Raw genomic sequence first — 27,001 nt, forward strand, 5'->3', positions numbered from 1 at the left:
GATGCAGTTCGTAATGCTGCATTGACTTCATGACTCATCATGGAGCAATCAAGGGGAAAAAAATCTTGCTATGTCTGGAAATACATGAAGAATTAGAGTGAAAGGAGCTTTTCATGGGATCTCCGTGAACTTGGACTCAGGTGGAAGAGTTCTTTGTACACACATATTAGAAGCTTTGGTTATATTTAAACTATGTGCCTGGCTCAGACAGAACCATCGCTGAGGTGGGAAAGCAAACTAACCACTCACTTCATAGTAAAATGAAATTTCCTAGCGCAGCTGCTGTATATTTCAAGTGGCAAACTGTACCTTGACAATGTATGCTGACAGTTCACTACCATTCACTGAAAAACTCTTGGCAAACTTGTTACTATTGTGGACAGAAGCATTCTGGGAGGACAGTGTTTGTTTTTTTAAACCCTGAATGTCAATGACTTCCCTTCAGGGCTGGAAATCTCTGTCCCAGATTCAGGAAAACCCTTCAGAGATTCCAGGCCACAACAGACCATTGTGATCATCTTGTCTGACCTCTAGTATATCACAGGTCACAGAACTTCTTCAGAATAATTCCTTTTGAACTAGAGAATATCTTTTTAGAAAAACCAATCTTAATTTAAAATTTACCAGTGATGGAGACTCCACCATGGCCCTTGATAAATTCTTCCAATGGTTAATTACCCTAGCACTTAGTGCTTTCCTGAATCAGAGCTTTTGTGAGGATGGGAAATGCCCAAGAACCAGATGAGAGCTCTATTATTTAGGCAATAGCGTCTCACATGGAGGATTCAGAACTCTGTAATTTAACCCTTTTTTCCACTTAGCACACTGTATATACCTGTGTTTACAGCAGTCAACGTACTTTTGCCAAAATTTCGCCACTCCTTTTCCTGTAGGATAGTTCAGATTTCTGAGTGATTCTAGACTCCACTTTTATACACAAGTGACCATGTAAAGACAGTGTAAACTGTAGATCTTTTGACACTGGAAAATATTCAGAGATCCATCCAGATTTCAGATGCATGGCCGTGTAATGCCATGCATCTTGTAAGATCAGGTGCAGCACATGTGTACACAAGTTACTCCTGGGGGAATTCCACACTACTGCACGCATGAAGAATTAATGTCCCTCGCAGATTTTTTTTCTCCACAGAATATAAATTCTGCTGGAGAGGCATTACAGTTACATCTTTCGCCCACCAGAGGCTGCTATGGCCCCAGAAGAGAGGGCAGTCAGCCAGAGAGGCTGCTGTCCTCACAGTGGGGTCAGGTGAGGAGGCACGGGACAGACAGAGTGGTGCTGCTGGGGGGTTCACAGATTGGGGTTCAGAAGAGCTAGTGGGGGACAGACTTGGATGCAGGATCAGTGGGGTGACAGCACTGAGCCAGAGGCTGAATGGGAGGTGGGCTGAAGGGTCACATGGGGACAGAGGGTAGGGGGTGCAGGGCCACATGTAGATGGGGGAGGAGGGCTGCAAGGACACACGGGGATAAGAGCAGATGTGCTTGACTGAATGGGAGAGGTTAGGGGTCAGCCAGGGTCTGAATGGGGGAGGCTCCCCAACTCCCTAAAAATCCCTCTCCCTCCCCAAACCTGTCCCATACTTCACCCACCCACACCCAATAACCCTCCAGGTTCACTCCAGGCTCCTTCCCTCTCCCTCAGCTCCTCTGTTACCCCTGAATCCCCCAAAGCCTTTTCACTGCTTCTGAGGTGCGCAGGAAACACAGTTCTGTACTGTAGTTTAGATGAATTACTCAGCGTTCTGTATTCATATGCCTAGTAAGGAATCTATTTGTCAAAAAAACATTTCCTGAATCTTTTTTTTCCCCAGTCTGTATTGTTACAGACATATTTGGTGACAGGTATTTGAAATAAATTACCAAAATAACTGAAACTGGTGTGATTATATTGTGTTATTTTGACATACAAAATATGCAGAATTTTAAAATATTGTGTGCAGAATTTTTAATTTTTTGGCACCGAATTTCCCCAGGAGTAACAAGTGCAACAGGAACTTGGTACACATAGGGGATAAATATACACAGCAGGGTGGCTTGTGCCTGAGATCTATGGCATATGGAGCTCAAAATATGTTTCAGTCACCCTGAAGGACACGTGGTAATGTATCTTTTAGAGAAAGCTACAGTTCAAAATAAAAATCCATGCACAAGCAGCTCTCATGAAGAGGCACACAGAATGGTAGGTGCCAAATCACAAAATGTTTGCTACAAAACAGAAACTGGAAATGCTGAATGATAGTTTAGTCTCTCTGCTTGAAACCCCATGCACATTCATCCTGGGTTTTTCTGTCATCCAGCTGTTGATCATAATGTCACAAGCATGATGAATTTGTCAATTCCAGTTCTTTGATGTTGTACAGGGACATAGTGACCTACACTTCTGTGCACCACATTGCATTTACAGTCTGCCACAGTCAGAATTACTATTAATACTCCCAAAAATATTTGTGTTAGAAACCAAAACGTTTACATAAACAGAAACTTTGGAAACAGTTTCTAAGCAATGAGAACAACAGTTTTATAAGATCTGACACAACTCACCTCATGAATTAGACATTTGTCTATGAGCTGTAAATAGGAACTTATATTCTCCTCATCAGGTCTGGAAACTAAAAGTTGTGTACATACTGCAAACAAACAAACAAAAAAAGGATAGCTAGCAAAACACATGGTGACCAGGAAACGGGACTGACATCAATGTGTTGTTTTTAAGAATGGTCTTAGACTTCCATTGCAATTGTCTGAAATGAGTTATCAATGGAGCACTTGTGTAGAAAGACTCCCTTTTACAATTCCAGCCATGCCAGTCTATATTTAGGGCCAGATTTTGCTCTCAGTTACATTGCTGTAAATCCAGAGTAACTCCATTAGAGTTATACATGTGCAAATCAGCAGTAACAGAGTAGAATCTGGTTCCCCCATCTTATCCTATTCTCACATGTGAAAGACACTGTCACACAAAGAGTGTGCTGTTAAAATCTATTGCTTCCAGGGTCAAAATCTGGTCTCACTGAAGTCAATGGCAAAATTCCCACTGATTTGACTGACAGCAAGCTTTTGAAATAATGCCACAAAAGTGTGTGCAAATTAACTTACAGAATAAGACAGTGTCTGCATTGGGGGAATTTACCCAAACACTCCCACCCATTCTAACCCTGACTCAACTGAACTGGAGTTAAAGTCCGTAAGAGCTGCAGAATTCTACAGCCAGAACTGCCATCTTAGTTAAACCCGCTGGGAAGCAAGCATCATCAAAACAACTGGTCACAGGAGCCTTCTCTACATTATGGCTTCCCCATCAATTTTAACCCTCATGGTGACCAGTAAATATCCCCAGTTTTCAGAGAAGGCTTGGGAGTGTGCCTGCTAACAATGCCATTTCCCCAACTTCGACTGATAAATCTCCATACCACTCAACTTCACGCATGACAGAGGTGCTGGTCATGACACCAGAGTTAGCAGTGAGGTCTGATATGGGCTTAAAATGCGGCACAAAAAACATTTTTCTTAAAGTAAGTGGCCAATCAGTGTGAAATTACACACCGGGCTCAATGTTCTGCCCTTTGAAGTTTCTAGGTAATTTGTATTTCATGTCTATTCATACATTTTAAACAGAAAGTGCTGGAACTGGACCGGGGCTGACATTTCTCCATGGAAGTCTGACCGTTTTTTTTAATAGCCTCCCTCCCCCCTGTTACCAAACTGCTCCATTCTCCACACAGCAAGCTGCTGCATGGAACAGTCCCCGCTCGCAGTGTTGGGAGTGGGCAGTCTGAATTACCCAGGAGGGTTAAAGCTCTGAGTAAGTTATGCAGGTCCTCCCAAATGTGTGTGAAGGGCACCCCGTCATGTGCTCTGTATCCACCACTTTTATTACAGAAAAGCTAGTTTAGGAATGATTTAGAGAGGTTTGCATGATTCAAAAATGAGGCTGAATGGACTCCCCCATCCCTCGTAGATATTCTTTTAAATCATTCCTCAGTTCAAGAAACTTGTTTTGTTTTGTACTGACCACAGCAGGACAAATTCCTTGCTGGTATAAATGGGCAAAATGCTATTGAAGTCAATGAAGCCATTTACACCAGCATCGAAGGGTTTTGCTGGGTATGACTGTTTCCCCTGTATTTCACAGTGCAGCGACAGCGGTGAGGCAGGGACACGCAGAGACCATGGGCAGCACCCTTACAGGAGTGCAGACTGCTTGGGCAATCTGCTCTAAGGCCCCAGTTCAGCAAAGCACTTAAGCATGTACAGTCAGGGCCCAAGCCACCAAAGAAAGTGTTTTAAAAAGCCCAACCCTCCCCCAACTTTCACATTACACAAATGCCAGTCCCAGGCACGCTCTCTCTATCCGTGTCACATGATCACGGATCGAAAGGAAGCAACTGCTCTGTACGTGCACTCCCTCGTACTGCAAGTCAGGGCTATAAAAAACTCCACTGGAGGACATGGGACCAGTGAGCAGCAGGGGACCGGCGCTGGCAATGAAAGCAAGTAGCCAGACCGAAGGTAACCCCAGAGCAGCCACTCGATTCCAGGATCATGCACCACAAAGAGGAAGATCTTTCCACAGGCTTTAAAAAATAATGGTGCATAGTCAAACACTAAAGGCTCATTCTGATTCAAGCTTCCAACATGCCTATTTGTATAGGGCTCAGCTGTACTTGCTAGGGCCTGCCTAGTTATGTCTACACTGCACAGTGAGCCTGGGTCTGTGGGATCCGCGCTTGTGGATTCAGTGGTTCCAAGCTCATGCCTGAACATCCACGCTGTCTTGTAAACCAGGATTTGCACTTGCTGGACCTGGTCTCAGAGCCTTGGTAACATGTCTATACTGCACCACTCTGACTCATGTCTGCAGCTTGACCTGCATCCGCATTGCAAAATGTGAGTTGCAGTGGGACTTGGACTCTGACCCACCCCACTCGCAGGGTCCTGAGGGCTTGCTGACCCGAGTCAGACTGATCAGTGCGGCCAGAAAGGGGACTTGGGCTCGGGCTCAAACCAGAGTCAGAGCCCAGGCTTAGTGTGCAGTGTAGATGTACCCTCTAACATTGGAAGCGGTGCAGAAGGCCAAGGAGGCTTTGTGACTCAGACAGGCATGATGCCTTCTGGAGCTCCTCAGCACACAGGAGAAGGAAGAAGGGCCTCCCTGCTACAATGGGGGGCAGTGAGCTCACCTGCCTCTATAGCCAGCCAGCTCTACTGGCTGGAGGAGAGAGTAAGGCTACGTCCCCATCTCCTCCTAACCTTCCCTTTTCGCCAGCGCTAGCCATGAACAGTGCTTGAGCACATGTGAATGATGGCAGCATGGTACAATGGGACTCCGGAGAGCTGGGTGCAGTCCTGTCTCTGCTGTGTCACCTTGAGTACATCATTTCACCTCTGTCCATCTTCCCTAATTAGACTGCACGCCCTTTGGGTCAGGGACTGTTTCTTACTAAGTGTTGATACAGCACCTAGCACAAAGGGGCCCTGAGAATATTATGATGAACAGGACACAAGGAGGGTGGATGGGGACCAGAGCGGCTATGAAATAAACGCTGTTCTTAACCATTTACTCCTAATAGAAGGAATAAAGACAATTGGAGCAGCTGACCTTTCCCCATGACTCTCGTGAACTGCCCAGGGAGATCCCCTTCGGGCAAAGGTCCCCCTCCAGACTCGCCCTCGCAGCCAGGCAAGTGGTGCTGCTGTATGCACCCAGAGGCAGAGTCCTTGCAGTCAGACCCTTGGCTGTCCGAGCCGATCAGAGAAGGCAGGTGGTGGGAATCCAGGTCCCGGCTCTGCTCGTCTGTGTTTGAATTCTGGGAGCAGTAGGCTTTGATTGGGGTGAGGATCATTTGGTGTAGCTCCTGCAGTGGGATGCGCAGGTTGCCACCTTCCAGGATGTCCTGCAGATTCCAGACAACAAAAATGGTTAGCAGCTGGTATGTCTGCAATCTCAATATGCCACTAGCTGCACTGAGCTCAGCCATGCTGCCTCAGCAAAGCTGACAACACTAGGACATTGCTTCCAGAAAAACAACCCCCGCAGAAGCCTCTTCTGTTGTTCCTACTCCAGGACTTACTTGTACTGTGTGATCCACGTTCAGTAAGTTGGTCCATTTAATTAACTGAGTCTTTCACAGAACCGTTTTAACAGAAACAGGCAAGAACTAGAACTTCAAGTCTGACGCCACCTGCAAACCCCCTTCCCCATTTTCAGGTGTGTGTGTTCAGATTTGAACTCCTGAATCTGAACCCACCCCATGAATCAGGTGGGATCCAAAATCAGTGCGAGTATGGCGTCCAGACGCAGTGCAGATGCAGCCCAAGAGGGATGAAATCCCATGAGAGCAGCTGATCTGGTGAGATTCCCACCCTTCAAGAAAGCAGAGACCTTGCAATTTCCACAGGAATCACATGAGAACAGCACATGAGATTTCAGTGCTGTCTACCGTCACAAAATTCAGTCTCTAACCTAAGCCTATCCTGGCTCTGGCTCTCAGTACTGCCTTCTTGGCCCATGTCTGGCCCAGCTATCCACCCACATACCTAAAACCTTTGTCCAGGCTCTTACCAACTTGTGTCTCAAATGCTGCAACATGATTCTCTCTGGACTTGACAAATGCAATCTTGCCGTGCTCATCTCCATTCAAAATGCTGCTAAGATCATTTTCCTACCCAGTTGTTTTGACCATGTCGCCCCTCCACTGGCTCCCCCTTCTCTATCACATCAAACATAAACTACTTGTCCTCACTTGCAAGGCCATGCATGGCCTAACCCCAGCTGATCTGGTCTCTCATTCACTGTTGAAAGGCTGATTCCTGCATTCCCATGATGCCAGCCTCCATCACCCACTTGTTACATTTTCAAGCAAGCGCCCTCCTGTTTTCTCCCATGCTGCCCCACCCCTTGGCAGGAGCTCCCTGTAAACATCCACAAAGTCACTTCTTCATTCTCCTTCAAACCCCTGCTTGCTTGACAGTGGTTAGGCTGCTGGTGCCCTGTGATCACTTCTTGTGATGCTGACCCATATTGTCTCCTTGTCCTCCCCGTCTGTTTCTATCACTAGGTGTCCCTCATCTTACACGTAGACTGTAAGCTCCGTGGGGCAGGGACTGCCTTTTTGTTCTGTGTTTGTACAGCACCTAGCACAATGGGGTCCTGGTCCATTACTAGGGCTCCTGGGAGTCATGGTAAGAATACTACCACCACCACATATGGTTTCTCAGCTTTGAAGTGGCCGGGGCAGTTTATTACTGTAGTCTGGAACCCGCCTACAGAATCACAGGGCTTTGAAGACACAGCTGGTCTTTGGGTCATTTCTGTGAATGAGGAGTGATTGGAGAGGGAGATATTTCACTGGAATCCTCCATGGGTGAAATCCTGGCCATGCTAAAGTGAATGGGAATTTTGCCAGTGGGGCTAGAATTTCACCCCATATTTCAAACGTGATCTTAAAACCCTCCAAACGTTTGTATTCCTTCCAGTGGTTCAGAATGAAAAATGTTGGCTTCTTAATCCCGGCAGACTGCATATTTGTGTGCGTCACAGCCGTTCTCCTTCCGCAGTTCGGGTTTAATTCTCCCTCCCTCCCGCCGGGAAATGCCAGTGAGGAAGGCGGGAAGGACTGCATCTTGTTCTTAATATGGGCCAGACTCGTCTCCCGTTTCTCAGGCTACTGGGTCTCACTCAAACTACTCTTGAGGCATCACTTCCGACACAAAACCAGAGCAGACAAGCTCCTGGGGAAAGCGCGATGGATGAACATATGAAAGATACATTAAGAGAAAGCACATGCGGTGTCACAAGCCAGCCTGACCTGTGGGGTGATTGTTTATTTTCCCCATCACTCTTCACCACCTGCACTCCCGGCTCCATCGCTCTGAATTACATGGAGTCGGTGTGCAGCTAGGCGGGGACCCATTGTGTTAACCGGGTGCAGCTCCTTTATGGGAAGAAAGAAACGTTCGCAGGAGGGGCTTGCCCAGAAGATCAAGTCACACACATGCTCCTGGTTAGTTAAAATAAAGGAAGGAAAACTAGAAAAACAGAGACACATGCTCCTAAGTAATACAGCCCACAGCCAGCTTTTACTCATGGGCCCCACTCAAACCATCCACAGAACCACAGCCCCAGAGTCCAGGCAAATCCCACTATATCGCTAGCAGTCAAGAGCAAACACTAATATTTATCCCATCTTATTGGATAGACTGTGTAGCTCATTGTGTCAGCCAAACTTGGGTTACGTTCCTGTAGTAACAACAGTCAATCAATACTGTATTTCAAACTTCATGAAGAGGAGGGGGAAGAAAGGCTGTGAAATTGCCTAGAAAACACATCCGAAAAGCAAACTCAATCCATGGATGTAATGATTGTTATTAATGTACAGAGGGAAATACAGCTTTACTAACTCCTACAGTTCCATAAATAAAATCCCATAGTTTAAACATGCAAAATAAAGTGGTGAGCTAACCAAAACACCAATAAATCGCAATGCGCAGCATAATTATTGAATGGCTCCCAGTCAGAAGCTGTGCATAGAATGATTGATGCAATATAACACAACAGAGGAACAACAAACAGCGAGGTGTTGGACTGAGTTGATACTGGTAGGTATGCTATTGCTGGTTCTTTTCTGATGGCTCCACCAGTTTCAGCAGAATTTAAACTTTCATCACAAAGAACAAAAAGACGTTTGACCTCTCTGGCTGCCTCGAGAACCTGCTGAATGTGAACGGATGCAATGCTGCTTTCCAGAGTCGTCAGCCAGCCAGCCTAGAAAGCGCACTGGGATAGGCAAGTCGTGCTCCTCCCCTGCAGTGAGGGACTGCAGACAGCCCGGAACCACACCAGTTCTGCTGAGAAAGAGGGGGAGGGCAGGGCTGTGGGATCCCACCCGGGCGGGTTTGTATCCCGTGCATGCCAAAGCGCTGCTCACGGGGGCTCTCTCCTCTACGGTGTGTGCGAGGGAACAGAGCAGCAGCGGGACCTGCAGGCGACCATGTGGTTTCCCCTCCACGTGTCCCACAGGGTCAGGGGCGCAAGTACCGGTGACACTGGGGACGTGGAGTGGCACTCCCTGTCTCACACAGGGTGCGTCTACCCAGGAGCGGGAAGGGGGTGTCCCAGCTCGGGCAGACATACGCACGCGAGCTCTGCTCGACGCAGCACACTACAAATGACAGTGTGGCTGTGGCTCAGGCTAGCTGTCCGAGTGTATAACTTGGGGGTTGGTACTTGGGTCGCTTGCCTGAGCCACCGCCTTGGCCACACGACTGTTTTCAAGCAGCACTAGGACGGGTACGTCCACCCAAGTTAGGAACCATCTTCCCCGCTGCTGTGTGGACGTACCCACCGAGAGTGGGCAGGCAGGCTCAAGGAACGGGCGGAGCACTGGCTACTACTCAAACTGGCCAGGCAGTGCCAGGGCACGCACGCTGTGCTAGGTACAGGACTGGTGCAGGTTACAACCTCCCGGAGCTGGGGGAGAACCAGGAGGCAGCTTACGCCTCGGTACAAAAGCCAGTGGGGCAGCCTGCTGATAAAATGCAGTGCGTTTGTGATACAATTACCCGAATGTGGCAAACCCAACGAAGAAAATGCTCAATGAAAAAGATGCACTCTGGGGGAAATACCCAGCAATAACCAAAAAGGACTTTATCTGAGAATTAATTCCTGGCTATTATTTTAATTGAAAAAGAAGCAGAAATAACTTACCCTTTCTAAAGACTTGAGAAGATTCTGCCTCTCTTTCAGCTTTTGGATACTGATGACTATTTTGTGCCTTGCACCTTTGGTAACATTCTGTGAAGATACAGTACAATGTGACACTCACATCTCCACCAGCCAGCAGGATGCACAAAAATCCTTTCTTTCGTAAGTGAAAAGGGCTGCTGTTAATTCAAGAAACCTCTGAATTCAGGGATAATCAGAGAGGCACAGGGTCTAAGGAAACAGGTTAGAAACCCATTGAAGTTATAGATTTCTCACTGGCTTGTGCACCCTCCTTTGGAGTGGCAATATTTATAAGTGCTCACAAGGGACGAAAGGTCTTCTCAGAGACTTAAGAAAGATGTTTTTAAATCCAATGTCAGGTCTGGGAGCAGAACTACAGCTCTCGGTGCCAGAACACAGTTTTCTGTGATTCAAATCAAACAAACACTTGGCAGAAACTGAAAAAATTGCCCTCTGCCACCTGCTGCCTTTGATCACAGTTTGTTTGCAGTTGTTCACAGTTCTCTAGGGAGCTGACTCGGCGAGCCTTACTCTGGCAGAGTAGAATGTACTGTACACTGACACGAAGAGAAGGCCCACTGATTCCAATGGGACCACTTGTGTCATTAAATGTAGAGATCTCACTACAGTTTTAAACTATTTTGCACAAGGCGTGGCAATGCTGAGAAAAGCAATCCTCAAAAAAAAAACAAAAAAAAAAAAACAACCCTCAGAGTTAGGAACCGAAATAGCGGCACCCAGCCTGATTCACTACCGTGGTAGTCCAGTTTATGCTGGGGTAACTCAACAGTGTTATCCCAGCTCCACATTGGTGTATCTCCACTTGTACCCTGACATAAAACTGGAGTAAGAGTGTGGTGAATCAGGCCCCCTGGCTCTAAGAGAGGTGTGAGAAGCTTAGGCCTGGTCTACACTTCAAAATTAGTCTACACTTAAAAAAATTTCATGGCCCGAGCACTATAGTTGGGCAGCCCTAAGTCCAGTGTAGACATACCTAGGACAGCGGAAGAATTCCTCCATTGGCCTAGTTGCCGCCTCTCGGAGGGGTGGATTAACTCCATTGACATGCCCTTAGAAAGCTGCGGGGCCCCTTTCATTTTAAGGAAAGCTTGGCTGGGACATTGCCAGTTTCCTTCCTCCAGTGCAAGTCAGTGTTTAGGCCATGTCTACACTAGCACTTATGTCGGCAAAACTTGTCACTCAGGAGTGTGAAAAAAATCCACCCCCCTGAGCAACATAAATTTTGCAGGCATAAGCACTTGTGTGCAGAACGCTGCGTCAGCAGGAGACGCTCTCTGCTGACATAGCTACCACAGCTCGTTGAGCTCGTTTTATTCTGTCGATGGGAGAACTCTCTCCCATCAGCATAACGCGGCTAAACAAGCGCTCTTACACCGGCACAGCTTGTAAGTGTAGACACAGCCTTAGTGAAGGCTCTGGAAAGTTTAGAAGGGGCTGAAGAAATTGGAAGTTAAAAAAAAGACCCTGTCAAAAATCAGCTGAGCACCTATATAGGCCTTGAACCCAAAAAGACTAGAGTATCCTTCTCCGGCAATGAAAGTGTTACCAGATCATTCATTCCATCAAACTTTTGGAATCATAGCTCAGAGGAAAAACAAATCTATTTGCAACACGGCAGCAGCATTTGATTTATAAAGATGCTAATCAGATCTATTTATCCCAGGGATAACATGGAAAGCAATCTATTAAGGAGATTTTAAAAGGAACAAATAAGTCAGTCACCAAATTCCCGTTGATTTTCAATGGGTGTTGGATGTCTGAATGCCATTTGTGCCTCTGAAAGGGTCCTCCTTAAAGTTCAGTGGTGAAAGCCAGTGCACATCTCCCATTGACTTTGATGGGATGAGGATTTCACCCCATGACTTCACTGACAAGCTTTTGGCCAAGTCATTTTTGGATACAAGGTGTCGTTTGCCCCCCCCCCCAGTTTTTGGCATTTTTTTGCAATGTTCACAAATGATGCAAAGTTTTCAGGGAAACCTATCAACAAACTGAACAAACAGAGCGTTTTTAATCGTGACAACACTAGAAAAAATATGTGACTAACTGTTTTATAGCTAATTTGAGACATACTTGTGCCTCGAGCTGGCATTCAGTAAGTGCCATCATTTCTTCATATGTCATCTGGGAGAAAAGAGCTGCATACTTGTGCAGACGGAGACTCTTCAGCCAGGCAGGAACATCTGCAGCACAAAGGCAAGTCGACAAAACGCCCTGTTATTTGATGACACTATTTAACAACATAACATAAAATCAACAACAACATGAGGAGTTTATTAGGCAACGGATTCCTTTTGTTTTCCACAGTACTGGCTTACTGATAGCTCCAAAACTTTTATTGCACTTTGATGTTAGCAACGAAGGCTGGAACGTGCCTAAGGATATACGTCCCAAGTTCCCACTGATTTCAATGGTGTTTCAGATGCATATTCATTGGCAGGATCAGTCCCTTGATGTGGGGCATTTCCTATTAGATCTGATTGCCCTTTATGAGCCACGGTGAAGTAGTTTACTGTCTTTTGAAGATTCTTCTTAATTCCCTGTTCACACTATTGTTTTTAAATACTAGTGTTTCATCTTACACAGAAATGTATTCACAGCACTGAGACAAGACAGAGGAGATGGCGTGGCCTTTTGATCAAGAGTCAGGTCTTACAGAGTTGCAAACCTGGCAAATAACTACTTAGACTCAGGGCCGGCCTTAGGGAGAATGGTGCCCTGGACGAACTTGTATTTTGGCTCCTGCCCTTAATGCTGCCCTCAACGCCCCAGTGCCCGCCAGGCCTGGGCAGCCAACTTGATCCCCTCCATGCCCCCATCACAGCTTGACCCTGGCTGAAGAGCTGTGTGGAGATGGAGAGCACTGATAGCATGATACCCCAACCCCATAATGGCCCCATAGACACACTGAGTGGGGAAGGGGCTCCCGCAGTGCAGCACATCCCACTGCAGAGCTTTGTGGGGCCACAGTCCCCTTCCCTACACCCTGGAGGCTGGGGGGGCCCAGACTCTGATGGCGCTGGCAAAAGCAGAGAGCCAGCCCCGCGGGAAAGCAAAGGGCGGTACCCCGGGGGAACTGAGCTCCATGGCCGCATGCGCCCATCCGCTGGGCACTGCTCTGCACCGCTGCTGCCCGCGACTCTCACGCTCCCTTTATCTTACTGCTGCTGCCACCTTGGGCCTCTTCTGGGCTCACTGTGTAAAGATGCAGCGGGTCTGCCCCCAGCCCACGCTTCCTTCCTCTTCCTCTGCTCCTTCCCTCGCCTGCATGGCACAGGGTGGCCCTTCTCCGCTCTTCTTCCTCACCCCCCAACTCCAGTTTCTTTGCTTCTCTCTCCTGCTCGAGGAATTGGGCCCATTGCACAGCCCTGCCCCCAGACTCTCCATGCCCCAGCCCTGTCCCCCAGACTCACCAGTCCCCAGTCCTGCTTCGCCACAGCACCCTCTCGGGTGGTCACCCACCTGTCAGGCCGGCCCTTAGAGTCAGGAGGTCGATTGGAGCTTGATCCGATACTCCCTGAACTCAATGGACAGGCTTCCATTAACTTCAGCGGACCAGACCCCTTTGGTCACTGGGGATGGGCATTATCTACATATTTAAATAGCTGTCCAAGCCCTAAATGAGACCTAATAACTCATAAAACTCCACTGTTGCGCAATGAGAGATCAGTGCCTGGATGGAAACCCTACTTAATGTGAGTGCAGGGTGCCTCTCCATGGGGCTTGTGCGGTGCAGTTACATCAGAGTAGCTACCATAGTGCAAATGCCCCCCAGGAAAGGGAAGACCTTCGTTTCCAAATTTTCTGGACTCTGAGAAATTAGTGAGTGGGTTTTAATGAAAATGAGCAAAACACTATTTTCACCACCACTCACGCTCACACACACACACCGATTGATGAAAAGGGGGAAAAATTCAAAATTCAGAAGTGTAGCTTAGTATAAAATCCAAACTCCATCATATTACCTGAAACTTGCTTTCTTCCCAGTTCTATTCTGCTGTACAATATCCTACAGCCCTGGTTCAGCAAAGCACTTAAGCACATGCTGTTGTCAGGTATACACCTAAGTACTTTGCTAAGCAGGGATGAATTTAAGCACGTGCTTATGGCTACGCATACATGTAAATGCGTTGCTTAATTGGGGCCTAATATCAGAACCTGAATCTACCTGAATTTTTGTTTTAGCATCACGTTTCCATTTAGACTATGGACATTTCCAACACACACCCTCTTTACAGAATTTCTGACAACATAAAAAGTTGTGGTGATTTCTTATTTTGCTGTATTTTTTTTCCAGTCACGTAGAAATGGCATGGTTATTATGGGCGACTGACTAGCTCCCAGATCAAGCAATAAATGCATATAGAAATGGTAGGTAAAAAGCCACTGGGTGAGGAGGCTACTTAGACCTTTGGGGCTTGTTTGCAGTCTATTCCTGTCAAGGGTCAGGGTGAGCTCATCTTCCAAGATTCCCCACCCCTGACACATATCCAAATGGCTCCATGTCACTATGACCTTCCTTTCAGAAGGGAAGTCTGGACAAATCTCCCTCTGCAGAGGTGTTCAGTATATTCCTGAATTGAGACACTAAGCGCTCCCCCTACAAAGAACCCAGCACACGCTCAGCTCACTGCAGCCTGGAAGCCGGATGGATGTCTGCTTTGATCCTTCGCTTACTGAAACCAATGGCAAAACTCCCATTGGGCTGAACTGGAGCAGAGAGGGCATTCTGATTGCTGCAGTGTCACTAGACCGTCAAGTCTTCTATGCTGGTCGGGGCAAGCCCTCTCCTTGCTGGAACTACTCGGGACGGGTTCGGCTGCTGGGGCAGGACGGTGGTAGCCTGCTCCGGATGGGAGAACTCTCTGTGCTGCAGAGACCCATTCTATGGGCGTGCCTTCTGTGATGCCACATACAGAGAGCTTGGTGATGGGCTGGGAGAGGATTAGGGTCAGGACTGGTGGGTCTGCAACCGAGTGGGGACATCAGCCTGTTTCCCCCTTGGCAAAGGAAAGGGGGTGAGACTCCCACTGCCCTGAGGCTTCAGTAACAGCTGTGCAGTGACTGCAGCATGTTGGGAAGCACTCCTCCTTACCCTGGTTGCTTGGGCTATTCGCTAGAGTGCACTAGGCCCTTCAGGAAATATTTCTCAGGGGGTTGTAAATTACAAAGGCATGTTGCAGCTGCAGACAGTTCAACTTTAACCAGTTCCATCAGCGTCAGAAGGGCATGTTCCCACAATCTCAGACTCTGAGTCGTGATTCCCAGGGCTGAAAGTTACCTAGTGCCAGCTGTCACTTGGTTGGAAAGCCTTGAAGTATGTTTCCTACCAAAATGGTTCTGAGACGCTCAGTTAACCTAACAGTCCAGAAAGAGTCAGTGGGGTGAAGCGTCAAATGCAGTTACCTAAATGAGGCCCACACCCTGGATAACTTTGTGCATAAAGACATGACAAGGCCCATACAAATATGGTATTTAGGTGCACAATGGACAGAAGAGCAACCTAAGCTCCTTCACTGGACAGTTTAGCCCAATATGTCTAACCCGCCCCCTGCCACCATTGGAACAACCATCTCACAGCACCTTCTTCAGCAAGTCATACCAGTGCAGCTATTTCTCCAGGTCTGGGTACGTGGAGACGTTTACCCTGTGTTCTGCGCGTTAGTACGTCTTAGTGAGAGCGTCCCAGCATCTTCCTGCTCGACCTTGGCTCTTGCACACAGAGGAGCTGTTTGCCGAACGTCTCACCCCAAACTCAATTCGAAAGTAAACAGAGGAAATGCCAAGTAGCCCAGTCAGCAGTATTTAGCTCAAGTTCCTTGGCCTCAGTCACCATCCCAGGTCATTTAAATTAAATGACTTAAATGTTAGATTTTGAGAGGGAAGGAAGAAAATGATAATTGCAAAGCAAACATGGGAGCCAGGTACACACCAAGCCTGGAAGGTCTAAAGTAAGCACTATTCCCAAAACCCCTGACATGCAACTGTTTTACAAACGCTCCAGTTAGACCCCTTACACCAACGGCAAGCTGAAGAGTACAGCAACAGCAAGCCTCTGGTTTCTAGTGTAAATGGATGTAACCCAACCCAGCATGAGCACCTGTTTTAGATGGAGGAGTCACATCTGTCCCCATGTCCCCAGTGGGCATCTGTCCTCAGCATATGCATACGCTGCCAGTAAAGCACGTTGGGACGAGTCAGGACGAGGGTGCCAGCTCGATGTACGCGATTATTCTCCATAAAAGATGGCACTGAACCTCAGGTCCGAACCACCCTCATGGTCGGCAGAACTTCAGCTCACCCAGCTGGGGCCCACCTCTGCCTGTGATGGGGCCCTTCTCACTGGTGATGCTTCCACAGGAAGTCCGATGTGTAGCCTTGAGGAAACTGGAGCAGGAAGGGCCAGACGGTGCTCACAGCACTGAGCCCATCGTAAGGGGCTGCAGTGCAGAGCCGCACGACCCCAAGGGGAGCACCAGAGGTCTTCAGCGCCCCTGTGCGCGTAGAGTGTGCGCAAACCGTGACATCCCTGTCGCAGACTCAGCATACGCCCCCACCCTGCACCTGGCCAGCCAGCTCCAATGGGGGGCACATAGTGGTGGCGGTATGATGATACCTTAGGTGGTATGATTACGCCTTCCACTCTGCTTTCTTGAACTAGGCAGGGGAATCCTTAAGCTCCCCTCAGTGCAGAGTCCGTAATTCTATGAGCTGGGCCGGTGGCAGAGGAAAGCTCCTTACTCCCCCTCCTGACTGTGCACTGGCAAAAGGGCTAGATAGACTCTAGCCCCATGAAAGGAAAATAGGGTGCAAAGGGGGGGAAATTACAAGGTGTTGAGCTCTTTTAGACCATTTAATGGCAGTACCTGGAAAATCACCATGCAGGATACAGTTATTACTCCCTAATGATCTGCCGCACGGCCGAGTGCTGAGCTATTCTGCACACATGCAGGGTTACTCTTGACTCACCCGTTACTAATAGTTCATTACTCAGTCACCGTGTGATAGTTCTGAAACACTGCGCCCAGCGTTAACAGAGTGTTTTTTCATGCCAGGTGTTTCTAATCAGTTATTCAGAAAACTCGTCATCTACATTTCGAACAGAAGTCTGGAGCTAACGGGCCAAATTCTGCTCTCAGGCCTTGTTTTCACACTGTGGGTGTACTATACTGGCAATATGCTATATAGCTATACCGGTATAATCATACCGGAAAACCTTTCTAATGTAGGTGCACTTACACTGGCAAAAAAGTGCTTCTGACAGCAGAGTTTATTCTGGTTTGGTGAGCGTACCCAAGTCTAGTCGTAAGTTCTCTTATGCCAGGAGAGCTGCATCTACACTAGGGGTTTGGCCACCATAGTTATGCCACCAAAATAATCACACCCCTAACAGACCTAGCGAACCACGCTATGAACACCTCACAACTATTCTCAAACCCTTGCCAGCCTCTCCCTTCAACTGCCCCCCAAATCCAACCCCAAGCAGAGTTTAGAGCCTGTAAAGGGAGAAGTGCCAGAGACTCCATAAAATCCACGAGAGGCTTCACTTTTGCTATTGATTTTATGTAGAAGGTACTCAAATGGGCATCAGTATAAAACCCTAAAATAGACAGATAGGGTACGTCTACATTGCCATTAAACACCCATGCCATTAATCATGGGCTATGAGGCTGTTTAATTGTAGTGTAGATGCTCAGGAGGGTCCCAGAGCCTGTACTCCAGTCTGAGCCTGAATATCTACACCACTATCGTTCAGCCCTGCAGCTTGAGACCCGTGAGCCCAAGTCAGCCACAGGTGTTTAATTGCAATGTAGACAAACCCATAAATATGCTGGCAGAGATTGTAAGGGTAGACCTACCCTCAGATACATCAGTATAAACTCCACTGACCGCTACAGCAAAGGTGAGATAATGCTATGATATAAACTAAAGTAATTCAGGAGAGACCCTGGATTTGCACCAAGATATCTAAAAGCAAAGTTTGGCCCACAGCATGTAGTTACGGAAGAGGCCACGCCTTCCTTTAGCTGCAAGGCAATGTCTTCTGCAAAGGTAAGGGAACTGGGTGGAAGATATTAAATTATGGGGCTAAATCAGTGACTCTCACCTGCACTTCTGCTGCAGCTGAATCAACGGTTTGCAGCTGCATCTTAGAACTCTGTCTTTTCACAATTTCAAAGCCACTCACTATGCATCATTTTTATCATACTTGAATACGAAATGGACATCTCTGCAATGTGCTGGGATCCACTCCTGACACTGTATGCACGCAAGCAACCCTTACTCACATGGACAATTCCACCAGCTTCACTGCTACTTATGTGAACAAAGCTCGCTCACGTGAGTTTGGGTTCCAGGATTGGGCTGGAAATGGAACGCTCGACATAGAAAATTCACAAGTTTCATTTCTGAATGAATAATGCATCTCGTTGTATGTTGCTGATGCTAATCCACTTAATCTTTCTCATTCTTAGGGTGTAGACTTCATGCTGCCAGCCCAGCTACACATTGTAGCAGTGCATAATCTGATAGTTTAGATGAGAGGACAATGGGCTATGGAGAACACTGGTTTGCATCAGCTGAGAATCCAGCCCAATATTTAGTTCCACCAAAAATATGACCAAAATGCTAGCATTGTCACTCAGAATTTTGACTTCTCTTTTTGATGTCCATTTCAGAACATGTCTAGAGTGCACAGGAGAACTGGCAATCATACCCTCCTGCACTGAGACGACCTGCACACAAAACTCAGAGACTACGGAACTTGGGAGATAATGCAAAATATCCAGTTCCTTGTGACAACCACTGTAGCCACTGCCTGGCACTAACATGATGAAAGATAAGGAGGACTTGTGGCACCTTAGGGACTAACAAACTGATTTGAGCATAAGCTTTCGTGAGCTACAGCTCACTTCTACTCTGAAATCTGTCATGATGAAAGATGGAACCCCCAACATCAGGACAGGTAGATCTGGAAGTCCAGAAAGTTACAAAACTTTTGAAAAGCAGCTCTCAAACCATTGCAGTATTTTTGGCAGCTCCCACTGTACGGTTGGTGAGATTCTGGATAAAATATCGAGACACAGAGCTTCCGGTCCTGCTTGCCTGTCCTCCATCTTATTCTTTTCATTGGTATATGTTTCGCTGCAGCCTGATGATGTGCTCTAGTGTCACATAACAACTCAAGAGCATAGCAGAACCAGAAGCCTATGTTTAAAACACCATCTCCCTGCTGTTGTAGATGAGGAAGCTGGGAGGCAACATGCTGAAGAAAGGAAAGAGCTAACGGGTACATTTACTCTGTTGAGCAATCGCCATGAAACAAAGGAATCTGAACATCCTGGCTGAATGCAAGAACAACTTTGCTCATAGACCGTTCTAGGAGAGGACCTTGGAAGAACTAGGCAAAGAAGCAAGGAGTTGAAAGTGCACATATTTATTCTTGGTCAGTGCGGAATCCAGTGGTTGTACTTGCTGACAAACAGTCTCGTAAATAATGTTTGCTCTGAAAAAAGGAGAGGGGAAATGAGTTTCCTTTCCCTAAGCCTGTTTCTCTTTGGAGCAGGGAATTTCTTTATTTTTGTGTACCAGACAATGCTGTGCACATTGTTGGTGCAAAACAATGATGATGATGATGGGTGGAGAAAGATTAAGCAATTTCTGCCCCTTTGTCTTTATACTACATACATATATAAATAACTAAAATAGGAAAAGAACAAGTTAAGAATTATTTAGACAAGTTAGATGTCTTCAAGTTGGCAGGGGCTGACACAATACATCCTAGAATACTTAAGGAACTGGCAGAAGAGATCTCTGAGCTATCAGTGATTATCTTTGAGAGGAGGATGGGAGAGATCCCAGAGGCCAGGAAAAGGGCAAATATAGTACCTATCTATAAAAGGGTGAATAAGAACAACCCAGGGAATTGTAGACCAGTAACTTAACTTTGGTACCTGGAAATATTATGGAGCAAATAATCAAACAACTGATTTGTAAACACCCGAAGATAATAAGGTAAGAAGGAAAAGTCAACATGGATTTATCAAGAACAAATCATGTCAAACCAATCTAATATCCCTTTTTGACAGGGTAACAAGCCTTGTGGATAGGACGGAAGCAGTAGATGTGAGCTATCTTGACTTAAGTAAGACTCTTGATACTGTCTCACATGACTGTCTCATAAACAAACTAGGGAAATATAGCCTACACAAACCTACTATAAAGTGGTTGCACAACTGGTTGGAAAACCATACTCAGAGAGTTATCAATGGTTCACACTCAAGTTGGAAGGGTATAACGAGTGGGGTCCCACCAGGCTCTGTCATGGGTCTGGTTCTATTCAATATCTTCATAAATTATTTGGATAATGGCATAGAGAGCACACTTATAAAGTTTGCAAATGATACCAAGCTGTAAGGGGTTGCAAGCGCTTTGGAGGACAGGTTTAGAATTCAAAATGATCTCGACAAACTGAAGGAAATGGTCTGAAATAAACAGGATGAAATTCAATACGGACAAATGAAAAGTACTACACCACTGTGTTTTCCTCAAGTGTCCTTGGCTAATGGCAGCACAGCTCCTAGAGGAATTAGTGAAGGGACACTCCTCTGCTGATTCTGATTAGCTGCTCCGCACTGATCTCTCTAGGCTCTTTAGTACATGCTGTATTTGATTATTACTTAGTGTTTATATTACAAGAACTGGTAGTCCTAACTGAGATTAGGATCCCATTTTGCTGGACGCTGTGTGCATTGCACCGGGCTTGTCTACATGGGGAAATTTACTGACATAGCCATACGGGTAATTCTTATTCCAGAATATGAGTGTCCACATGGGGAGTTGCACTGGTGTAATTATACCAGTAAATCTCCCTGTGCAAAGAAGCCCTAACACACGGTCCCTGCCTCAAAAAGCTTATAACGTAAATAGACAAGACAGATAAAGGGTGGAGGAGAAACAGAGGCAGGAAGTGACTTGCCCCTGTTCACAGCACAGGGAATGGAACTCACTAATCCAAAGCAACACTAGTGTGTGGAGGCCAGTGACAGAGAAAGGTGCATGTCAGAACTAATGTGAAACTGAAATGGGGCCAGTAGGTGATATCTTTGCTGAGTCCATGAGACATTTCCAAGCATCTGGTTTGCAGCATTCGGTCAACCTCAGTACAGTATTGCCATTCTCAAACACAGTATCATTTTAAAATACATTCTATATAATAATAATTAAAAAAAAAAACCCTTGACATTTGAGGCCCAGATCCCGCAGTTAGGCCCACCCTGAAGATCTGATTGCTGGGTAGGGGCCTTAATGGGTTACTTAGAATTCTGCATCCTTTCTCAAAGGATAGTTAGTTTTATTGCTAAAAAGCAGTTAAAAATGCAGGCGTAGTGGAAAATTCAACCAAACCGCACAGAAGAAATTCAATTCAAATAAATATTCTCTCTCAACTACAACTTTTCCAAATACCTGGTGGTATTCTTGTTCCACCAAACTCCACAATGGTAAATCACACATGGCATGCTAAGCTTATACTATGCTACTTTAGACAATAATAAAAAACAAAACAATACAACCCTCCACCCTGCCCAAGAGGATCAATTCTGAACTTAAGGCTGCACATTATAGAGATACAACCTAGCTTTTCAAATAGCTGATGACGTGAAGTGAATTGTGGTCAGATGGCATATTGACACATCAGAGCATCTTGTAATACACCATGAAGGCGGCACAGATCGAAGAACATACTTTGTGTAGAGAAATGCCCACTTGCTCCACTAACCCTATGGTACTGGGTAGCACTCATTTGCTTAGCCTGAAACTAATGCTGAAATGAAAATAATCTTTTGCAAGGCAATGTTTATTTCTTCACTCAAATTAAGCTTTGTGCAAAGATACTGGTATTAAAACATTAATATTCACTAGTACAAAGAGCACATAAATGTATCTTAAATATACACTGGCTGAATTCTCAATGAAAATGAAGAAAAGCTGTCATCTTACAGAAAGTTAGGGGAATATCTTTTCCTTCTATCTATCCCTGTCTTGCCATCTTTTCTTTTCAAATTGTGAACCATATATAATTGGAGCAGAGCCTGTTTCTGGGGGGCGGGGGCAGCAGGGTGTCTCATTTTCACTCACCTTTCATACCACTCCCTTCTTCCTGGAATGTGTTACGAGCAGAAGGCTGATCTTCTAAATGTTCACTCCCACCACTTCCCGAAGAGGCTACACTGCTCTGTGGAGACAGGGGGGCGTGATCGGAGGGGATGCACTGGGGTCCTCTAGCTCGTAAATCCTCATGAGACATCCATCCATGTCCTAGAGGCTGGTTTGGCACATTCATGGGTGGGGTAAGGGACACAGATCGTTTCAAAGGGCTGTGGTGTGTCTGGCCTGAGAGAACTGAAAAAAAATAAAATTAAACAGGTTATTCCCCCCCTCACGTTCTGGGATGCAGCAGAATCCCCAGTGAAGCTAATTAGTTAATCATGGTGTGTACTGCTTGCTTCCAGAACAATTTCATGACTGGCTGCTAGTACCTGAATCATAGCCTGATCTTTCTTTTACCTTCTCAGAAAAAGGAAAGACACAACACCTCAAGCAGGATGGGATCACACGATCCATATCTAATCGCTTAGGAAAAAATGTTGCACGGATTTGATTTCTAATTTTTAAAAAATTGTTAAGTTTTTCACTCTAAAATTATTTTTCCTGGCATCAAGGGCATAGTTACATGCAGGACAGAAAACACAGGTAGTATGAGGCTACATATATTCTGTTGCTACCATTTGTCTTCATTTCTGCACAGACTATTATCTGTCTTGCATAAAAGATGCAGTGGTAAAGTTTTAGATGGAGCAGGAATTTTCAGACAGCTACACTTAGGACCACAGAACTTGCCACAATGGATCAGACCCATACTCCCCCTAGTCCTGCACCCTCTCTGGTGGCCTGCACCAGATGTTTCTGAAAAAGGTGAAATAAAATCCCCATAATGCAATTATGCAACACCTTGGCCATGGGGGAAGTTTCTTCTTACTTCCCTTAGGAAAGTGGTCAGCTTATGCACCAAAGCATGAGCATTTACATCCCTTATAGTTGTTATCCTATCTAATGTAACTGGATGGCTCATCTTCCATATAAACGTCTACTCCTTTTTGCATCCTACTACTCTCTTGGACTCAAAGAGTATGTCTACACTGCAAAGAACAGTACCAAATCTTTGAGCCCAGGTCAATTCACCTGGATTAGTGGGGTTTTAGCTGCAGGGCTAAAAACAGCAGTGTAGACATTTCAACTTGGGTTGGAGCCCAGGCTCTGAGGCCTTCCCCCTTGCCGAGTTTCAGAGCTTGGGCTCCAGCCCAAGCCTGAATATCTACAATGCTATTCTTAGCCTGTCAGCCGGAGACAAATAACCCAGGTTCTAGAGTAGCAGCCGTGTTAGTCTGTATCCGCAAAAAGAAAAGGAGGACTTGTGGCACCTCAGAGACTAACAAATTTATTTGAGCATAAGCTTTCGTGAGCTACATCAGAATGCATCCGATGAAGTGAGCTGTAGCTCACGAAAGCTTATGCTCAAATAAATTTGTTAGTCTCTAAGGTGCCACAAGTCCTCCTTTTATTTTAACCCAGGTTCTGACACTCTGTGCTGTGGGTCTTTCTTTGCAGTGTAGTCATACCCAATCAATCTATGATTAATAATGAGAGCATCACAACAGAGAGGAGCCTAGCAGGTGGGCTATAAAGTGCACGTCTTTCAACCTTCCAGAAAAAACAGACAACAGAAATTATGCTATAAATATGCCTATGTGACAAACAGATTAATCAGATTCCCGAGAATCTCTCTCTTAGAACCGTTTGAGGTTTTTCTCTCTGGCTATATATGTATTTACATTTTCCCTGACTGATATATTAACATAACCCTGTTCAATTTTTTTTGGCAACTAACATTTACAATACTAGGGAAAAGAAGAACAATGCAAACTCCTGTGATTTGGGATTATTTTGGGAGAGTTTTAGCAACATCTGAGAGATTTCAAAGCTGGGTGTGTATTTACCTGGCTTTGAGTTTAAATAGCAATGCAGATGCTCTTGCTTGAGAAGTTAAAAAAAGAAGTTTTAGGACTTCTGAGACTTTTCTGGAAGAGTGTTTAATTCTGAATATAATTTAAATGCAATTATTGTTATCGAAGGATCTGAGTTTCAGGCTACTACTCAAATACATTTCAACATTTTTTCAGTGTCCTTTCAAGGTACCATCTAATTAATTTTTAGGCGTCTGTCAATGAGCCTCTCTCGTCAGTTCATTTTGGTTGTAAATAGGGGAAATTTGAAGTGTGTGGGGGAGAGGAGGGAAACTGAGGACTTCTCTGTTTTCTATGGGTGAAATGTATTTGAAAAGATTGCTCTGTTTTGCTTCAGAAAATTCAAATTCAATTATTTGTAGAGTCATTAATTTGACACAGACTGACTGAACTACAGATGCATTTAGGGTATTTGTTTTAATCTAGATAAGTAAGGTTTAAACGTCCATTTAAACACGTTTTATTATAGTGCATTGAATGGAAGTGGTCAGTTTTTGGGGGGGCTGTTTGCTCCAAGTCAAAATACTTCTGGATCCACTTGTTTGCAGGTTCTAGTAAACTGCTCTAACTGGTGATATTGAGTTTTAATAGTGGTCTCTCGGTGGCACATCTGTTAAAACAAACAGAACATCAGAAAATTCCAGCTGTGCTGGGGAAGTCTGTTTGATGGGCCTACTGACAGGCTGGCCAGGGGAAATGTAGTTAACTTTCTTAATATTTAAGTGTTGGCAATTAGTCTTCTGTGTTCAGAACCTCAGGCACAAGTTCCTAAATCGGTCTGGATGTAAACTCAAGACAGGATGCGTTATGTTGTGATGGCTACCAGAAATGACTCTGATTTCCAGAGAAAGGCTTAATTTCTGCAGAAAAGAGCAAATTCTGCCAGAAGAAGCTCATTACACAACACAGGCAGATTCCTTCATATCCCTGATTTCCAACTGCTTTAACTGTAAGTTTCATCATCAGGCTCAGAAGAGGAGATATGCAGTAAAAATACCCCAGGTTTCAATTTCAGCTATTTCTCTGGTGAAAGCATGTCACCAAGACATTCTTGACTGACCAGAAGCACAGAGACAAGACGAACAAATAGTGTAAAAAGGGGGGAAAGTGAGTGAGAAACTCAGTAACTTTATTTATTTCACGGCTGGTATTATTTATTCAACACTCATTTAAAAGTGGCCTGCTACTGTGCATAATCTAATAGATGACAACACGAGCACGTAGACTCCTCCAACTTCTAAAGAGTTCCTTGGTCTTCAGGTTCTTGCTGTAAGAGAATCTGGTGCCTCTTGAGAACGTAGCAGAACATTGTGCAGGTGGACTAATTGGTTCTCTCTCAATTAAACAATTTGAAGAAAGTGACTCCCTCCAAACTTTTCATGACACAGTAAAAGATGCGTCAATGGGTACTTGGTATTACTTTAAGAGCAATGCTAAATATTAAATGGTTACTTACTGTTACTGTGGTTCTTTGAGGAATGCTGCAGATGTGTATTCCATTTAAGTATGTACGTGCCCAACACGCTGGAGCTGGAGATTTTGTCTAGACGTACCCACAGAGGGGTGGTGCTTGCACCTTGTGGCTGCAGCCCCCTCCCCTGACTATATATGGCAGCGCTGCTCTGACCCCCTCCTTAGCTCATTTGAACTGAACACCTATAAGAGTGGACTCTGATGCAGAGGAGACAGAGCGTGGGTCATGGAATACATGTCTGCATTACATCTCAAAGAATCACAGTTAAAATAAGTAACCATTCCTTCTTCTTCGAGTACATGCAGATGTGTATTCCACTTAGGTCACCTCCAAGCAGCGGTGCTCGGAGTCTATTGAAATAGGGATCACAGGAGCGCCCTTCTGAAGTTTGCATCCACTCTGGAAGATGCAGTAATGGCATAATGGCCTGTAACTGTATGATGGAGGACCATGTGGCAGCCTTGCAAATATCCAATATGGAAATGTCACTGAAGACCACTAGTGAAGTTGCTTGAGCTCTTGTCGAAGAAGCTCGCATTCACTGAGGAGACATAGCCGAAGCTATTTCATATGCAGTCTTTCATATGCAGCTTTCAAGCTATTTCATATGCAGTCATAGGATGTTATCCATCTAGAGATGGCCTGTGAAGAGACGGCTGGGCCCTTCATGTGGTTTTCATATGACATGAACAGGCGAGGTGAAGCATGAAATGGTTCTGTCCTATCCAGATAAGAAGCTACACATCACCTGACATCCAAGGTACGTAGAGGCTGCTCCTCTGGAGATGAATACAGCTTAGGAAACAACTCAGGTAAATATACTGCATGGTGCAAATGAAACTGAGAAACCACTTAAATCAAAAATTTAGGGTGTGGTTACAAAGTCACCTGGTCTTCAGAGAACTGTGTGTAAGGAGATCTTGCCATCAGAGCCTGCAACTCTTACACCCTTGTTGCAGATAATAATTGCTACCAGGAACTCAGTTTTCTGACATCAAACGGGCAGTAGACCAGATGCTAGGGGCTCGAATGGGGGACCCATTAGAACCATCAGAGCAGTGTTTAGGACTGGTTCTCATAGCACAAGATATAGATGTAGATGGAGAAGCCCTTTCAGAAATCTCATCACCATGACATTGGGGAAGACTGATTTTTCCCTGGACATGTGGGTGAAATGCAGATACTGCTGCCAGATGTACTCTCAATGAACTAAGCACAAGCCCCAACTTCTCACGGTGTAGCAGGTACCCCAAGATGTCCTGGACTGAAGTCTGCATTGGTTGGATCACGTGGGCCAAAGACCACACTGAAAACCTCTTCCACTTTGCTAAGTAGGCCATCCTGGTAGGGACTTCCTACAGGTGAGGACTTGTTGGACAGCCACTGAGCACAGCTCTTCTTCGTTCAACCATGCAGCAGCCACACCATGAGATGCAGGGAGCAGAGATCGGGATGGAGAGGAAGCAACATGGGAGGCTGAATCGACAGCGTGAGAAAGTCGAAGAACCAGCACTGGCTTGGCCATGCCCGTGCAAGGAGACTGAGCTTGGCCTCATCTGCCCTGAGCTCGAGGGTTACCTAAGAAATTATCGGGATGGGGGAAAGGCGTATAGGATAGTCGACTACAAACTGCAGTGGAAAGCATCGGAGGGGGAGCTTGGACTGAAGCCCCTGCCC

General features: G+C 45.8%; 1 protein-coding gene across 9 annotated transcripts in view; it reads right to left on the minus strand.

The window, feature by feature from the left end:
- Positions 1–27,001, minus strand: part of SAMD4A (sterile alpha motif domain containing 4A) — a 208,437-nt gene that overhangs the window by 31,053 nt on the left and 150,383 nt on the right. For 7 of the 9 annotated variants that reach the window (XR_012159608.1, XM_073350079.1, XM_073350073.1 and 4 more), the window contains exons 4-8: positions 21,905–22,168; positions 11,840–11,949; positions 9,728–9,814; positions 5,621–5,915; positions 2,563–2,648 (exon numbers count right to left, since the gene is read on the minus strand). Coding sequence is in view for 8 of the 9 variants with exons in the window: in XM_073350079.1 (XP_073206180.1) it covers positions 2,563–2,648; positions 5,621–5,915; positions 9,728–9,814; positions 11,840–11,949; positions 21,905–22,168 (842 nt within the window). In the remaining variant the exon portion in view is untranslated. The remainder of the gene's footprint in view (positions 1–2,562; positions 2,649–5,620; positions 5,916–9,727; positions 9,815–11,839; positions 11,950–21,904; positions 22,169–27,001) is intronic. The other 2 variants (XM_073350082.1, XM_073350081.1) reach the window with 1 other exon arrangement.

This window comes from Lepidochelys kempii, chromosome 6 (genome assembly GCF_965140285.1).
Source record: "Lepidochelys kempii isolate rLepKem1 chromosome 6, rLepKem1.hap1, whole genome shotgun sequence".
NCBI classification, from domain to species: domain Eukaryota; kingdom Metazoa; phylum Chordata; order Testudines; family Cheloniidae; genus Lepidochelys; species Lepidochelys kempii.